General features: G+C 42.8%; 1 protein-coding gene and 1 pseudogene across 1 annotated transcript; both read left to right on the forward strand.

Annotated features, from left to right (window-relative positions):
* Positions 1 to 12,999: 12,999 nt before the first annotated feature.
* On the forward strand, positions 13,000 to 13,752 carry LOC123089405 (defensin Ec-AMP-D2). Its single transcript, XM_044511092.1, has 2 exons — positions 13,000 to 13,206; positions 13,301 to 13,752. Exons 1-2 carry the CDS (start codon positions 13,143 to 13,145, stop codon positions 13,483 to 13,485), a joined length of 249 nt encoding a protein of 82 aa, XP_044367027.1. The 5' UTR covers positions 13,000 to 13,142; the 3' UTR covers positions 13,486 to 13,752.
* Positions 13,753 to 15,736: 1,984 nt separating this feature from the next.
* On the forward strand, positions 15,737 to 16,247 carry LOC123089406 (defensin Ec-AMP-D2-like; annotated as a pseudogene).
* The last annotated feature ends 629 nt before the right edge of the window (positions 16,248 to 16,876 follow it).

Genomic DNA, 16,876 nt, shown 5'->3' on the forward strand with positions numbered 1-16,876 from the left:
GAGGTTCATTAAGGACTTTTCTAAAATCTCTAGGCCTCTGACTAATTTATTGCAAAAAGATATTCCTTTTGTCTTTGATGATGATTGTGTAGAAGCATTTGAAGTACTTAAGAAAGCTTTGATCACTGCACCTATTATTCAGCCACCTGATTGGAATTTACCCTTTAAAATTATGTGTGATGCTAGTGATTATGCTGTAGGTGTTGTTCTAGGGCAGAGAGTCGATAAGAAATTAAATGTTATTAAATATGCTAGTAAGACTCTTGATGCTGCCCAAAGAAATTATGCTACTATTGAAAAAGAATTCTTAGCAGTTGTATTTGCTTGTGATAAGTTCAGACCTTACATTGTTGATTCTAAAGTTACTATTCACACTGATCATGCTGCTATAAATATCTTATGGAAAAGAAAGATGCTAAACCTAGACTTATTAGATGGGTCCTCTTGCTTCAAGAATTTGATTTACATATTATTGATAGAAAGGGAGCTGAGAACCCCCTTGCAGACAACTTGTCTAGGCTAGAGAATGTTCTTGATGACCCACTACCTATTGATGATAGCTTTCCTGATGAACAATTGGCGGTCATTAATGCTTCTCGTACTGCTCCATGGTATGCTGATTATGCTAATTACATTGTTGCTAAATTTATACCACCTAGTTTCACATACCAACAAAAGAAAAAGTTCTTTTATGATTTAAGACATTACTTCTGGGATGACCCACACCTTTATAAAGAAGAAGTGGATGGTGTTATTAGATGTTGTGTACCTGAGCATGAACAGGAATAGGTCCTACGCAAGTGTCACTCCGAACCATATGGAGGACACCACGCTGGAGACAGAACTGCACATAAGGTATTGCAATCCGGTTTTTATTGGCCTACTCTCTTCAAAGATGCCCGAAGGTTTGTCTTGTCTTGTGATGAATGTCAAAGAATTGGTAATATTAGTAGACGTCAAGAAATGCCTATGAATTATTCTCTTGTTATTGATGTTTGGGGCTTTGAACTGCCTCTAATGGATATACACATATTTTAGTTCATGTTGATTACGTTACTAAGTGGGTAGAAGCTATTCCAACTAGTAGTGCTGATCATAACACCTCTATTAAGATGCTTAAAGAAGTTATTTTTTCGAGGTTTGGAGTCCCTAGATATCTCATGACTGATGGTGGTTCACATTTTATTCATGGTGCTTTCCGTAAAATGCTTGCTAAGTGTGATGTTAATCATAGAATTGCATCTCCTTATCACCCATAGTCTAGTGGTCAAGTAGAGTTGAGTAATAGAGAGCTCAAATTAATTTTGCAAAAGACTGTTAATAGATCTAGAAAGAATTGGTCCAAGAAACTTGATGATGCATTATGGGCCTATAGAACTGCATATAAAAATTATATGGGTATGTCTCCGTATAAGATGGTTTATGGAAAAGCATGTCACTTACCTCTTGAACTTGAACATAAGGCATATTGGGCCATTAAAGAGCTCAACTATGATTTCAAACTTGCCGGTGAGAAGAGGTTATTTGAGATTAGCTCACTTGATGAATGGAGAACCCAGGCATATGAGAATGCCAAGCTGTTTAAAGAAAAAGTTAAAAGATGGCATGACAAAAGGATACAAAAGCGAGAATTTAACATAGGTGATTATGTGTTGCTATTCAACTCTCGTTTAAGATTTTTTGCAGGAAAACTTCTCTCTAAATGGGAAGGTCCTTATGCTATCTAGGAGATCTATCGTTCCGGTGCCATAAAAATCAACAACTTCAAAGGCACAAGTCCAAGGGTGGTGAACGGTCAAAGAATCAAACATTATATCTTAGGTAACCCTAATAATGTTGAAACTAATATTATTGAAACCGTAACCTCGGAGGAATACATAAGGGACACTTTCCAGAACGTTCCAGACTCCGAAAAGGAATAGGTATGTGGTACGGTAAGTAAACCGACTCCAAAACAGTTCTAATGGCAATTTTCTCCATTTTGGAATATTTAAGAATTTTGGGAAGAAAGAAGTAGTCCGAGAAGGACACGAGGCATCCACGAGGGTGGAGGGCCCCCCCCTACTGGACGCGCCTCCTGTCTCGTGGACACCTCGTGTGCCTCTCGGACTCTGTTTTCTTGCACGTTACGTATTTTGGTCGGTAAAAATTCATTATATAATCTCCCGAAAGTTTTGACCACCGTATCATGCAAAAATCTTCTATCTTTGTTTCGAGCTATTTTTCTGACAGGCCTAGAACATCATGATGTCACCCTCCTCCAACAATGAAGACAAGGATGCTTGGCTATTGAAGATAGAGCTGAAAAGAGAAGAACTGGAGGAGGTTAACAGGGATGAAGGGATCAGGAAGGTCATAGAGGATCAAACTTCGATGGCGAAAGAAGAAGACATCCTTCAACCTCTTCCTAACCTCTTTACCCCGACTGAGATTGAAGCTTTCAAGATGATTGAGTTAGCTCGCATGCAAAACAAGTATCTCACACAGGAAAATATTTTGCTGAAGGATCATATCGTCGGACTCAAGGGCATTATCCGCAAGTTGGAGGAGCTATTACGCTCGATGTGCGATTATCCACCGTCATCATCACCGCCTTCATCACCTTCGAGGACATAATCACATGGGTATGGGCACTCCCCTTGGCAACTGCCAAGCTTGGGGGAGGTGCCCCGGTATCGTATCACCATCAGACTCCTATCTTTACCGTTTTACTTAGTTAGATCCTTTTAGTAATATTTTGATCTAGTAGATTGAAGTTTTGGTATGAATTAGTTTTGAGTTTTGCTTTGTGATCTCTCTATGTAATCGAGTCCGTGAGTTATCTATAATAAAGATTAGTGTTGAGTCAAGGGCTTTGATATCTTGCTATGATCATGAGAAAAATAGAAAGAATATAAAAAGAATAAAAGAGTTCATATTGATCTTGTGGATAGTAATGACTTCACACATAGAAAGTACGAGGCTTAAAAGTTGTTGAGAGTTGACAAACGTAGTTTTGGTCATCGTTGCAATTAATAGGAAGTAATAACGAAAGAGAGGTTTTCACATATAAATATACTATCTTGGACATCTTTTATGATTGTGAGCACTCATTAAAGTATGACATGCTAAAGAATTGACGTTGGACAAGGAAGACAACGTAATGGTTTATGTTTTCTCACATTCCAGTTAAAGTATATTGTCATGGATCTTCCTAACATGTTGAGCTTGCCTTTCCCCCTCATGCTAGCCAAATTCCTAGCACTAAGTAGAGATACTACTTGTGCTTCCAAATATCCTTAAACCCAGTTTTGCCATGAGAGTCCACCATATCTACCTATGGATTGAGTAAGATCCTTCAAGTAAGTCATCATCGGTGCAGGCAATAAAAATTGCTCTCTAAATATGCATGACTTATTAGTGTGGAGAAAATAAGCTTTATACGATCTTGTTATGGAAGCAATAAATGCGACATACTACATAATAAAGGTCCATATACAAGTGGCAATATAAAGTGACGTTCTTTCACATTAAGATTTTGTGTATCCAACCCTAAAAGTGCATGACAACCTCTGCTTCCCTCTGCGAAGGGCCTATCTTTTACTTTATGCAAGAGTCAAGGTGATCTCCACCTTTCCCATTTTGATTTTATCCTTTGGCAAGCACCTCGTGTTGGAAAGATCCTGATACATATATCCAATTGGATGTTCATTAGCATGAACTATTATTGTTGACATTACCCTTGAGGTAAAGCGTTGGGAGGCAACATTATAAGCCCCTATCTTTCTCAGTGTCCGATTAAAACTCCATAACCATAAGTATTGCATGAGTGTTAGCAATTGTAGAAGACTATATGATAGTTGAGTATGTGGACTTGCTGAAAAGCTCTATTCTTGACTCTTTCTGATGTTATAATAAATTGCAATTGCTTCAATGACTGAGATTATAGTTTGTTAGTTCCCAATGAAGTTCATGTTCCATACTTGACATTGTGAATAGATTGTTACTTGAGCATAAGAAATCATATGAGAAAATCTATATATGTTGTTGTTATAAGAATGATCATGATTCCCTCATGTCCGTATTTTATTTTTATCGACACCTCTATCTCCAAACATGTGGACATATTTTTCGATTTCGGCTTCCGCTTGAGGAGAAGCGAGGTCTAAGCTTGGGGGAGTTGATACGTCCATTTTGCATCATGCTTTTATATCAATATTTATTGCATTATGGGCTGTTATTACACGTTATGTCACAATACTTATGGCTATTCTCTCTTATTTTACAAGGTTTACCATGAAGAGGGGGAATGTCGGCAGCTGGGATTCTGGCTGGAAAAGGAGCAAATATTGGAAACCTATTCAGCACAGCTCCAAAAGTCTCGTAACTCCACAAAAGTCATTTTTGGATTTAGTAAGAATTTATGAGCAAAGAAAATACCTGAGGGGGCCCACACCCTGGCCAGGAGAGTGGGGGCGCCCCCCTACTGGGCGCGCCCCCTGTCTCCTGGGCCCCCTGGTGGCCCTCCGGTGCCCATCTTCTGCTATATGCGGTCTTTTACCCTGGAAAAATCATAAGGAAGCTCACGGGATGAAACTCCGCCGCCATGAGGCGGAACCTTAGCGGAACCAATCTAGGGCTCCGGCGGAGCTGTTCTGCCATGGAAACTTCCCTCCGGAAGGGGGAAATCATCACCATCATTATCACCAACGATCCTCTCGTCGGGAGGGGGTCAATCTCCATCAACATCTTCACCAGCACCATCTCCTCTCCAAACCCTAGTTCATCTCTTGTATCCAATCTTGTATCAAAACCACAAATTGGTACATGTGGGTTGCTAGTAGTGTTGATTACTCCTTGTAGTTGATGCTAATTGGTTTACTTGGTGGAAGATCATATGTGCAGATCCTTTATGCATATTAATACCCCCTGGTTATGAACATGAATATGCTTTGTGAGTAGTTACGTTTGTTCCTGAGGACATGGGTGAAGTCTTGCTATTAGTAGTCATGTGAATTTGGTATTCGTTCGATATTTTGATGAGATGTATGTTGTCTCTCCTCTAGTGGTGTTATGTGAACGTCGACTACATGACACTTCACCATTATTTGGTCCTAGAGGAAGGCATTGGGAAGTAATAAGTAGATGATGGGTTGCTAGAGTGACAGAAGCTTAAACGCTAGTTTATGCGTTACTTCGTAAGGGGCTGATTTGGATCCACATGTTTCATGCTATGGTTAGGTTTACCTTAATACATCTTTTGTAGTTGCGGATGCTTGCAATAGAGGTTAATCATAAGTGGGATGCTTGTCCAAGTAAGGGCAGTACCCAAGCACCGGTCCACCCACATATCAAATTATCAAAGTACCGAACGCGAATCATATGAGCGTGATGAAACTAGCTTGACGATAATTTCCAAGTGTCCTCGGGAGCGCTTTTCTCATTATAAGAAATTGTCCAGGCTTGTCCTTTGCTACAAAAAGGATAGGGCCACCTTGCTGCACCTTATTTACTTTCATTGCTTGTTACCCGTTACAAATTATCTTAGCACAAAACTATCTGTTACCTACAATTTCAGTGCTTGCAGAGAATACCTTACTGAAAACCGCTTGTCATTTCCTACTGCTCCTTGTTGGGTTCGACACTCTTACTTATCGAAAGGACTACGATAGATCCCCTATACTTGTTGGTCATCACTCACTGGCCCATCGGCGCCCCGCCGCTGGCACATAGTGTCGCGGGCCGAGCTGCAACACAGCCGCACGGTGGTTCTCGGACTGGCCAATGGCCACTCCAATGGCGTCGCCAATGGCCACTCCAACGGTGTCGCACCTGGGACGCAGCTTCCTGGTGGATCTTCTTCAGAGGAGGAAGATGCTACGCCGGGGCCGTCGACCTCACGCCGGTGAGGCAGTCGCTGGTGGTGAAGATTGGTGGTAGTGGTGCAGACGGCCACCGCTCGAGTTGGATTGGGGACGATTTGTCGATGGGAACGAAGTATCCCGTCGCTTCCCCTTATCCACTCGTGTGTGTGTATGGCTGTTGGACAGCCAGCACACTAGGCACTAATCCATGCTATACGAGCAGTAGAAGAAAAAAAAGAATAAAAAACGAAAAGAAAAAAGGTGCCTTTGCCACGGTACTAGGCTGTTCTGTTTTGGCCTATTGCCATTTTTTGTTTTCTTTTCTGATTAGCTTCTAGCTTTTTCAGTTTTTGTACATAAGTGTTTGTTAGTATTTTCTAACATAGTACTATGTAATGTCTGCTTATGAATGTCAACATGTTTTTATGGATGCAATTTTTAATTGCTACATGTTGATTATGCTTGAAAATTATATGACTACTTTTAGTTTTTGCAAATATCTTATGGATTGCACTTATGGAAATATATAGCTTTGTTCACAACTGTGAGGTCTACACCATCTGGTGATTACCTTCAAAGTGTTTTAAGTAACACAAGGTTGTACAAAGTACCATAAGAATAAGGTCTACGCTACTTAGTAGTGATTACCTCAAAGCAAAAACGAAAGCACACATATTATGGCATGAAAATTGCCATACGAGTGTCTATGCCACTTCGTGGTGACTACCTCTATGTGTTCTACAAAACAAAGATCTACGCCATTTTATGGTGATTATCTTTTGTAGAAAGTCATATTTTGGGTCATTTAGGCTTTTCCTAGACCTTTATATTTGATTCAAGCATTTTATTTTACACACAATTAATTTACATAAATGTAAATTAATGCGCATGATATTTTCATGTAGGATATGGCTGACATATCCAAGAAGGAATTTGCTGAGCTTGCCATTGATGGCAGAAACTATTTGACCTGGGCCATGGATGTCAAGATCAACTTGGCGGCCAGGAATCTGATTAGCACTATAACCACACCTACTCAAGGAGCTCCTGCTATCGCAGATACGGCAAAGTATGCTTCTTTGCACTTCACTCGACACCACCTTGATCCTGCTTTGAAAGAAGAGTACATGATGGAGGAAAGTCCTCTATCATTGTGGAACTCCTTAAAGGAGCGTTATGATCAACAAAGATTGGTGATGTTGCCTGAAGCGCAAAGAGAATGGGCACTTATCCGTTTCCAGGATTTTAAGTCTGTTGCAGCATACAATTCTACCGTGCATCAAATCAACTCAAAGTTGAGATTCTGCAACAGTGCAGTTTTCCGATGTGGATCTCATTGAAAAGACACTCTCTATTTTCCATCCTAATATGAGGATTCTTGCTAAACAACATCGTCAGCAGAAATGCAAGAAGCATTCTGAGCTGATATATGCACTTCTTCAGGCAGAAAAGCACAATGAAATTCTCGATAAGAATAATATGTCCCGTCCAACGGGAACACTGCCGCTGCCTGAAGCACATTTCAATTCTCAAAATACTCAAAAGTCCATGGTCCCAAAAGAAACCATAGGAAGTTTAAAGGAAAGTGGAGACGCAATGATAATCAGAATAGCAATGGAGTACAAAAGGGCAAGAATCATTTTAAGAAAAATGATAAGGGTAGCAGCTCTCAAGCTTGCTACAGATGTGGTTGTACTACTCATCATGCAAGGAAGTGTACAGCTTCGAAGCATTTGGTGATGTTGTATCAACAATCAATTGGCAAGAGCAAGAAGGCTCAAGGGAACCAGTATGAAGCTCACTTCACTGGTCCAATGATTGAAAGTTCTCAAGGCGTTCATCAGAACGAAGTTCATGACAACATGGAGAACCAAGATCAGGCTCAGCAAAAGGAAGGACCACCACTTACTGTTGAAGACATGGTGGATTTCACTTCTACTAATGACATATATGGAGATATGCTTTGATCTTCCAATAATGTCATAAGTATTGTGATATGTCCTTAGTTATATTGTGTGTTGTAAAATAATTATGTCCTCGGACATATGGTATTGTAATAATTATGTCCTTAAACATAATGTATTATAATATATAGCAGACATACATAGTATGTCATGTATGTGTTATTTCTATATGAGATTGAATAAACAATAAATTTTATTCTTTTACTCTATAGAAAACTTCGAGAAACAATCCAATGGAGGAGGAAATTTGTTTAGTGGACAGGGGTGCCTCTAACACAATTCTATGGGAAGTTAAATACTTCCGAAGTCTCATAAAGAGTACGGGAAGTGTTATGACAATTGGTGGTCATGACACGGTAATTGTTGGTTCTGGTCAAGCCACATTTACACTCCCGAATGGTACAAAACTTGAAATCCAGGAGGCTTTATTGTATCCGGATTCAACTCGTACCCTGTTGAGTTTTAAGGATATCCGCATGAATGGCTACCACATTGAAACTCATGAAGACAATGCGGTTGAAAGCCTGCTCATAACTCAACAGAAGGGATTCAACAAGGAAACCTTGAGAGACTGCCTGCTCTATCTCTGGACTGTATTACACATACATCAAGCCAGAGCAACATTTGGCATACAAAATAATTTTTCAGAATCTTGACAAGTTCAAGATATGGCATGATCGCCTGGGTCATCCTGGTGTGGGGATGATGAGAAAAATTATTGATGGTTCAATTGACACAACATAACGGTTGCTAATTTCCCCAAATCCTTGGATTTCGTATGCACTGCATGTGCAACTGGGAAATTAATCACAAGACCTTCATATCTAAAGATCAAGAATGAACCACTTAATTTTCTTGAACGCATTCAAGGAGATATATGTGGTTCAATTCAACCGTTATCGGGGCCATTTAGATATTTTATGATGCTCATTGATGCATCAACAAGATGGTCTAATGTGTGTCTATTATCAACAAGGAACCATGCTTTTGCAAAGTTGATCGCTCAAATCATTAAACCGAGGGCAAATCATCCTGAACACAGGATAAAATCCATCAGAATGGATAATGCTGCTGAATTTAGTTCATGAGCATTCAACGATTACTGCCTAGCTTTGGGCATAACCGTGGAGCATTCTGTACCATATGTACACACACAAAATGGTCTTGCGGAATCACTTATCAAGAGGATCAAGTTGATAGCAAGACCACTCCTACAGAATTGTAATCTTCCAACATCTTGTTGGGGACATGCGGTATTGCATGCCGTGGAGTTGATACAAATTCGACCAACTACATATCATACGCCCTCCCCGTTGCAGTCAGTACGTGGAAATCAACCAAGTATTTCCCATCTTCGAAGATTCGGTTGCGCTGTGTACGTACCGATATCACCACCTCGGCGTACATCGATGGGTCCACATAGAAAAATGGGGATCTATGTGGGGTACAAATCTCCGTCGATTATAAAGTACCTGGAACCTCTAACAGGGGATCTATTTACAGCCCGGTACGCTGATTGTATCTTCGATGGGGACAATTTTCCGGCATTAGGGGGAGAAAAGAACCACAGAGAATGCCGGGAAATAGATTGGAATGTCAAAGGCATTCAGTCCTTAGATCCACGTACGAATGAATCTGAGTTGGAAGTTCAGAAGATTATTAATTTGCAAAATATTGCAAATAATCTGCCAGATGCATTTACTAATTATAAAGGTGTCACCAAATCCCATGTTCCTGCTATGAATGTTCCAAAGAGAGTTGAGATATCTCATAAGACCACTCAACCGCCCAAGAGGGGGAGAAAACTGGACAAAAAGGACAATGCTTCTCAGAAGCGTCCGCGGGAAGTGAGGATCCCTCAAATAGTAAATGCAGGTCAACCACGAGTTGATATTCAACCTAGTGTTGAAAGACACCTGAAGGATGTTAGGCATCCAGAACCCAGCACAACTATGCACGCAAATATTGGTGTTGGGAGATCGGTACACCTTGACTCGATTGTTGTGGGAAATCATGATGAGTTAGAAGGTATTGATGAGATTTCCATCAACTATGTTGAATCAGGAGAATCATTCAACAAAAAGACTACAATTGTCGACATATTTTTCACCTCAAAGATTGCAGATGACCTGGCATTGGATCGTGAACCTAAGTCCATGGCAGAGTGTATGAAACGCTCAGACTGGTCCAACTGGAAGGTTGCAACAGAGGACGAATTGTGCTCACTTGTCAAGAGAGGGGTATTTATTGCAGTAATACCTACTCCTCCTAATGTTTTCCCCATGGGGGCAAAATGGGTTTTTGTTCGTAAAAGGAACGAAAACAATGAGGTGGTGAGATATAAAGCGAGCTTGTAGCACAAGGTTTTACACAGAGACCTGGCATCGATTATGATGAAACATATTCTCATGTGATGAGTGGAATCACGTACCGATACTTGATATCACTGGCAGTGCAAATGAATTTGTATATCCAATTGATGGATGTGGTGACTGCATACTTATATGGGTCACTTAAGACGGATATCTATATGAAAGTTCTCGAGGGATTGAAAGTTCCGGATCCAAAAGTAATCGCAACATGTATTGCATAAAGCTACTAAAGTCGTTATACGGCTTGAGACAGTCGGGCAGAATGTGGTATAACCGACTAAGCGAGTTCCTTCTGAAGAAGAGTTACTCAAACAACAATGATTGCCCATGTGTGTTTATCAAGAAATCCACTGATGGATTTTGTATAATTTCCGTGTATGTTGATGACTTGAACATCATTGGGACTACACGTGAAATACATGAGGCATGTAATCATTTGAAGACGGAATTCGAGATGAAAGATTCGGGTAAAATCAAATTTTGTCTTGGTTTGCAACTTGAACATTTTTCTTCAGGAATACTTGTTCATCAGTCTGCTTATATCCAAAAGATATTGGAAAAGTGCAATATGGATAAAGCATACCCTTCAAAAACACCTATGGTCGTCAGATCTCTTGAAAGAGATAAAGACCCATTTAGGCCTAAGGGTGATGATGAAGAGGTATTAGGACCTGAGTTTCCTTACCTCAGTGCTATTGGAGCACTAATGTATCTAGCAAACTGCACCAGGCCTGACATAGCATTTGCAGTTAATTTACTGGCTAGATACAGTGCATCACCAACGAAAAGGCATTGAGTTGGTGTGAAGAATATTTTCAGATATCTTCAGGGCACCAAAGATCTTGGTTTATTCTATTAGAAAAATCAAGATAGAACCATGGTGGGGTATTGCGATGCTGGATAATTGTCAGATCCCCATGATGCTAGATCGCAGACTGATTTTGTCTTCTTACATGGATGTATGGCCTTCTCTTGGAAGTCAACAAAGCAAACCTTAGTGGCAACGTCCATTCTGAGATAATTGCTTTGTTCGAAGCAACACGAGAATGTGTATGGCTTCGCAGAATGATGAACTTTGTCCAAAGTTCAAGTGGGACTGGTTCGTTAAAATCACCCACCATTATCTATGAAGATAATGATGCTTGTATTGCTCAAATGCAAACGGGTTATATTAAGAGCAATATTATGAAGCATATTTCTCCTAAATTGTTTTATCCCCATGATCAGCAAGAAAAGGGGGAGATAAGTATTTTGCAAACGAAGTCATGCGACAATCTCGCTGATCTATTTTCTAAGTCCTTACCAAGTTCTCTGTTTCATAAATATGTAAGTGGAATTGGTATGCGACGACTTCGAGACTTGCAAAATTCAGGGGAAGAAATCTCCTAAGATATAACCTGTTAAGATCATAAGATCATTAATATTGCACTATTTTCCTTTATGAGTTTTTCCAAATGGTTTCTCATGTAAGGTTTTTAATAAGGCAATATCAATGCAAGCATGGACGATATATGTCGTTTTCTCCTTATTTTCCCACTGGGTTTTGGAAGGAGTTTTTCATGGCATATTGTATATTTCTCCTCAATTTTTCCGGCAGGGTTTTTGGAGGAGATGATTTCAAAGGATGATCAGTCACAAGGATAAGCAAAGATTAGGGGGAGTGTTAGGATTTAATTATTAGAGATAATCCTTGTTGTAAATAACAACATGCACGGGATCCTCTCGAGGCAACCGCCGCCTCGTTCGTGCGGGAGCCTCTCCAGGCAACCGTCGCATCCGCTCCTCGTATCCCCTCGAACAGGCGCATCTTCTCATAAGTGCCGGTTCCCCTTGTATAAATGTGTGATCATCAATGGAACAAGACACTTCAATCAAATCATTCGTTCACAGTCCCGCCTCACTCTCCTTTTATTCAATTCTATTAAGCCAACTTTGCCCGTAATTTCCTGTACGTGTAGCATTGCTCGACTAACTCCTGACGCGTTATTATTACCGTGAGCTAAACGGAATCTACCTTAAGAAAAGCTTGTGCTTAAGAAGAAAAGCCGAGTACTCAAGAAGAAAAGCTGAGGTGAACACGTTGAAATCTGTGGGATCGTCACTTTGCTCCGCTTTCCTTTTCTGAAAATGAGCTAGCTTTGTCCCGCTTTCCCGCTCCAATCCTTGTCACAGGCACGCACCTGGCGATCCCTTGCCTTGCACCTCCGCTGCGGCGATCCCTTGCTGACATTCCGCACGTCGGCACCGACGCGACTAGCCCAGCTTTTACCTATCTCGTGCCCTTTCCGCTTTATTCTCGATACGCTTTTGCCTCAGAAATCCGTCGACCTCGATCGAGATCGATTCGCGCGTGTGATGCGGACTAGTCGGGTCGATCTCTCTCGATGGAACGAGCATCAAACGGGAAAAGGGTAAAGCGCCGCCGGCGCACTGCGCACCCGTAAACATTCGCCGGTCGCCGGACCGAGGCGTGCGCAGCAGGGCCGCAGCTAGCCGCCGTAGCTAGCGTTCCACCGGACCGGAGACGTTCACGACAAAACCGCTCGCCGCTCTCACGGTGAGCCAACCAATAATCCTCGGCGTCGTAGGTCACGTGAATTTGCTGTAGCGGTTCACCTTAGCTCGAAGACAAACGCTCGTAGCAGTGCAGCAAGTATAACGGCTAGTAGTAGCTAGCTCTGCACTGTAATCGCCGAGGCGCTGGAGCGTGGCCGCAGCGGACGGTAGCAGAGCACGGCAGCCGTCCACGTTGCTTGGCGCTTTGTCGACTTTTCCTTTGAGGCGCACACTTGCTCTGACTGCCGCGCGCATCGGTGTGTGTGACCACCCGATGGCATTGGCATCGCTTGTGCGTGCGGCGCCGTGCCTCTATATAAGGCAGGTCCCCGGGCTGGGCTGCTCACACACACCAAGCTCTATCCCTCCCACAGCACCCTGACTTGCAAGCTGTAGTGTACCGATCCATGGAGGCTTCACGCAGGCTCCTCTCCGCGGCGCTCCTCCTCGTCCTGCTGCTCGCCGCCACAGGTACGTACGCGTAGCGACGGTGATGTGTACCGGTGTGTGTGACATTCATTTGGTCTGGTTCTGAACTTCTGATCTGATCTGTCTGGCGCTGCAGGGGAGCTGGGAGGCCCGGTGATGGTGGCGGAGGCGCGGACGTGCGAGTCGCGGAGCCACAGGTTCAGGGGGCCCTGCGTGCGCAGGTCCAACTGCGCCAACGTCTGCAAGACCGAGGGCTTCCCCGACGGCAAGTGCCGCGGGTTCCGCCGCCGCTGCTTCTGCACCACCCACTGCCACCATTAACAAGCCTCTCCTTCGGGTGATGCCTTCTTTGGGGTGGCCTTTCTGCGAGCGTCCGTGCGTGCGTGTCCATGAATAAACCTCAGCTTGTCTCGGCAAGCTAGGTGCGAGTCCCTTCTTTGTTTTTTGTATGATTATTGCCAGTGTTTGTTTCTTGTTGGGTTCGTCCTCAGAGTTGCTGCGAGATTTATGGGATTATCCCAGTCAATCCTTCTGTCATGTAAGATTTTATTTTGGGCAAATCATGAGTGTTGTATGCCTGTTCCCTCAGTAACTCACTCGTTGTGTATACAATTGGACAGGCATGTCACATGGTGCCTGTAGTTGTGATGTGCATGCTATACCTCCGTGTGATCGAGATCGATCCATATGATCGATGCGCCATGTGTGCAGTGGCAGCTGACACCCGGCGCTACGCATGCGCAAGGACCGCTGCGAGACCTGAGCATTTCTTGGGCCGGGCTTTAAAAAGCCGAACCCCACAAATCTAAGCCTGAGCCATGCCCGGTCCTGAACAAACGAACACTATTCTATTTTTCTCAATCCTTTTTCCGGTAGTGAATACTACCTCCCTCCCAGTTTATTAGACCCCTAGTATATTGAGTCAAACTTTGACCATTGACATGACTAATAAAATATAGAATACATGCTTAAAGTAGTACAATGTTGGATTTGTATTTGAAAGAGCGTTCGGAAGGTATAATGTTTGTGACGTATAGTTTACATGTTATTAGTTAAAATTGTGAGTCAAACTTTAATCTAAAATAAGAGGGAGCCTAATAAACCCGGACGGAGGTAGTAGTACTTATCTTTCTATTGAAATTACGTAATTTATTCATTTTCAAGATATATTAATACATTAGTATGATTTTTTTAATGAAACCTTATTTTTAGTTTTTTAGAACCACAATATAGGCCAGAAGCTCACAATCACTATATATGTGGCAATTTCCCAAAAGAAAAAACCCATGTGTGCCAACATTTTTTAGGAAAGATATTTCTTTCCATTTCATTAACGAAACCCCCGCATGTTCTTACAAGATACAAACTGCTAAAAGAGCCTGGAGGCCTTTAATTTGAAAATTTTCAAAATCCTATTTTTTTTGTTTCAAAAAATTCTGAAACAACACACATGTATGCAAGGATGTAATGTGTATGTGTGTAAAAATTCAGTATGAAATATCTTGATTTACGAGCTGCAAATAAATTTAATGGAGTATGAGGATGAAGAATACATATGCTAAAAAGCCCCAGATTTTTTTCTGTAGCTCTCATTTAAACCTATTTCGATCTGAAAATTTGCACACATGTACATTATGTGTATTACGTGAATTTGTTTTCAGAATTTATTGAAACTGAAATACGGTTAAGTGTACGCATGAGCCTACAAAATACGTACAAGGTATTTGTAAATGATAAAAGTACTACAACAAACAACTCAAAACAGGTGTTCGACGTGGACCTCTTTTGTTTTGCAGGAACATGGGAATTATTAATGTACAGTAATGCCTTTTACAATCATGATTGAGCAACTCGGCAAAAAACAAAGTGGCCTCAAGCGGCCAAACATTGGCCTCTACACCCGCTCCTAGCACCAGCAGCTTGTGCAAGTTGGCGAGCTACCCTGTGTCCTCCTCTATTAACCTGAACCGAAATTCAGGAAGTTCAGCCGCAGTATCTCTAACATCAGGTAGCAGGCGATAATACTACACGCACACGGAAAGAATCGACAGACTTTCACGGAATCCACCTCACCTAACCAAATCCTAGCCAATCAATTTCTAACTACACCGTAATCCCCCTGTAAATCCCCGTGTGTCTAGCATTGCTCGATAGCAGGTGTGCATGGGCATGGCGCGACCATAACTTGAGAGCCTGACTCCACTTGAGGCCAAACTGTTCATGGCCGCCCATCCAGTCATCGGCGTCGCAGACCACGCGGATTTGTGTTGTAGCAATCCATCCGCCTTGCTTGAACACAAAGTTCTGTTGGCAAGCTTCCAGCGCCGTGCGTGTCCTGGAGCAGCGGACGGTAGCAATTGAAGCACGCGCGTACGTGGGATACTACCCTACGGTCCTACCCTACTTGCGGGTTGCGGCCTTTTCCTCTTTGAGAAGACGTGCACTCCGACTGCTGCATCGATCGTTGTGACTCGTGGGACCCTATTGGCATCGCGTGTGCCGCTATATAAGCTGGGGTGCTCACACAGCAGCTCCGTCACTCATCCCACCCTGATACACTCGTTAACTCGTAACGAACAAGCAGCCATCGATGGAGGCTCCACGCAAGCTGTCTCCGCCGCGCTCGTGCTGGTGCTGCTGCTCGCGGCCACGGGGGAGATGGGAGGCCCGGTGGCGGTGGCGGAGGCTCGGAAGTGCGAGTCGCTGAGCCACAGGTTCGCGGGCCTCTGCCTGCGCGGCCACAACTGCGCCAACGTCTGCAGGACCGAGGGCTTCCCCGGCGGCAAGTGCCGCGGCGCCCGCCGCCGCTGCTTCTGCACCACCCACTGCCGCTAGTAGCCTAGCGGCATGCATGCGTGCTGGCACCTTTGTGCGTGTGATTGTGTCCATGTCCATGAATAAACCTCAGCTTGTCTACTATCTTGGCATGCAGGCCGAGCTGGGTATAAGAAACAACTTCTTCTTGTGTCCGTTCCATGTTTGGGTTCGTCCTCAAAGTTGCAGTGAGGTTCGATGTGTTCCTTTCACGTGTGTTGTGTTGTGTGCGTGTAAGCGTGTTCCCTCAGTCACTCATTTGCTCCGTACACGGAACGACGTGCATGTCGCATGCTACTTCCGTCTATGCTTTTTTGTTTGTTTGAGAAAAGTGTGATCGAGGCATGTGTGCAGCAAGGAACACGACAGCTGACACCGAGTAAATTGCACAGAAGTACCACAATTGGGACATTAGAAGCAGATTGATAATTTTTACGTGTCAGTATCAACTTTGGGGCGGGCGAGGCGTTGCAAAAAAGACTAAAACTGCAGTTTATACGTATTGACAGGGAATCTGACTGATTGGGCCCGCCTGTCAGGTGCTGACGTGGCAAGTTTTTTGCAGAAAACTCCCTTGGTTTGTGAGTAATCATGTAAATGCCCAATTATTTCGGGAAAAAAGGCTCCTATGAGAGGCTTTTTTCCGTTCGTAATTTCCACCACGGATTCGGACTCGTTTGCAAATTTGCGTCGGTTTGAACAAGTAAATAAAACGAACAAAAAAACTTTGGGGCGGGCGAGGCGTTGCAAAAAAGACTAAAACTGCAGTTTATACGTATTGACAAGGAATCTGACTGATTGGGACCGCCTGTCAGGTGCTGACGTGGCAAGTTTTTTGCAGAAAACTCCCTTGGTTTGTGAGTAATCATGTAAATGCCGAATTATTTCGGGGAAAAAG

Source organism: Triticum aestivum, chromosome 4B, assembly GCF_018294505.1.
Source record: "Triticum aestivum cultivar Chinese Spring chromosome 4B, IWGSC CS RefSeq v2.1, whole genome shotgun sequence".
Lineage (NCBI taxonomy): Eukaryota > Viridiplantae > Streptophyta > Magnoliopsida > Poales > Poaceae > Triticum > Triticum aestivum.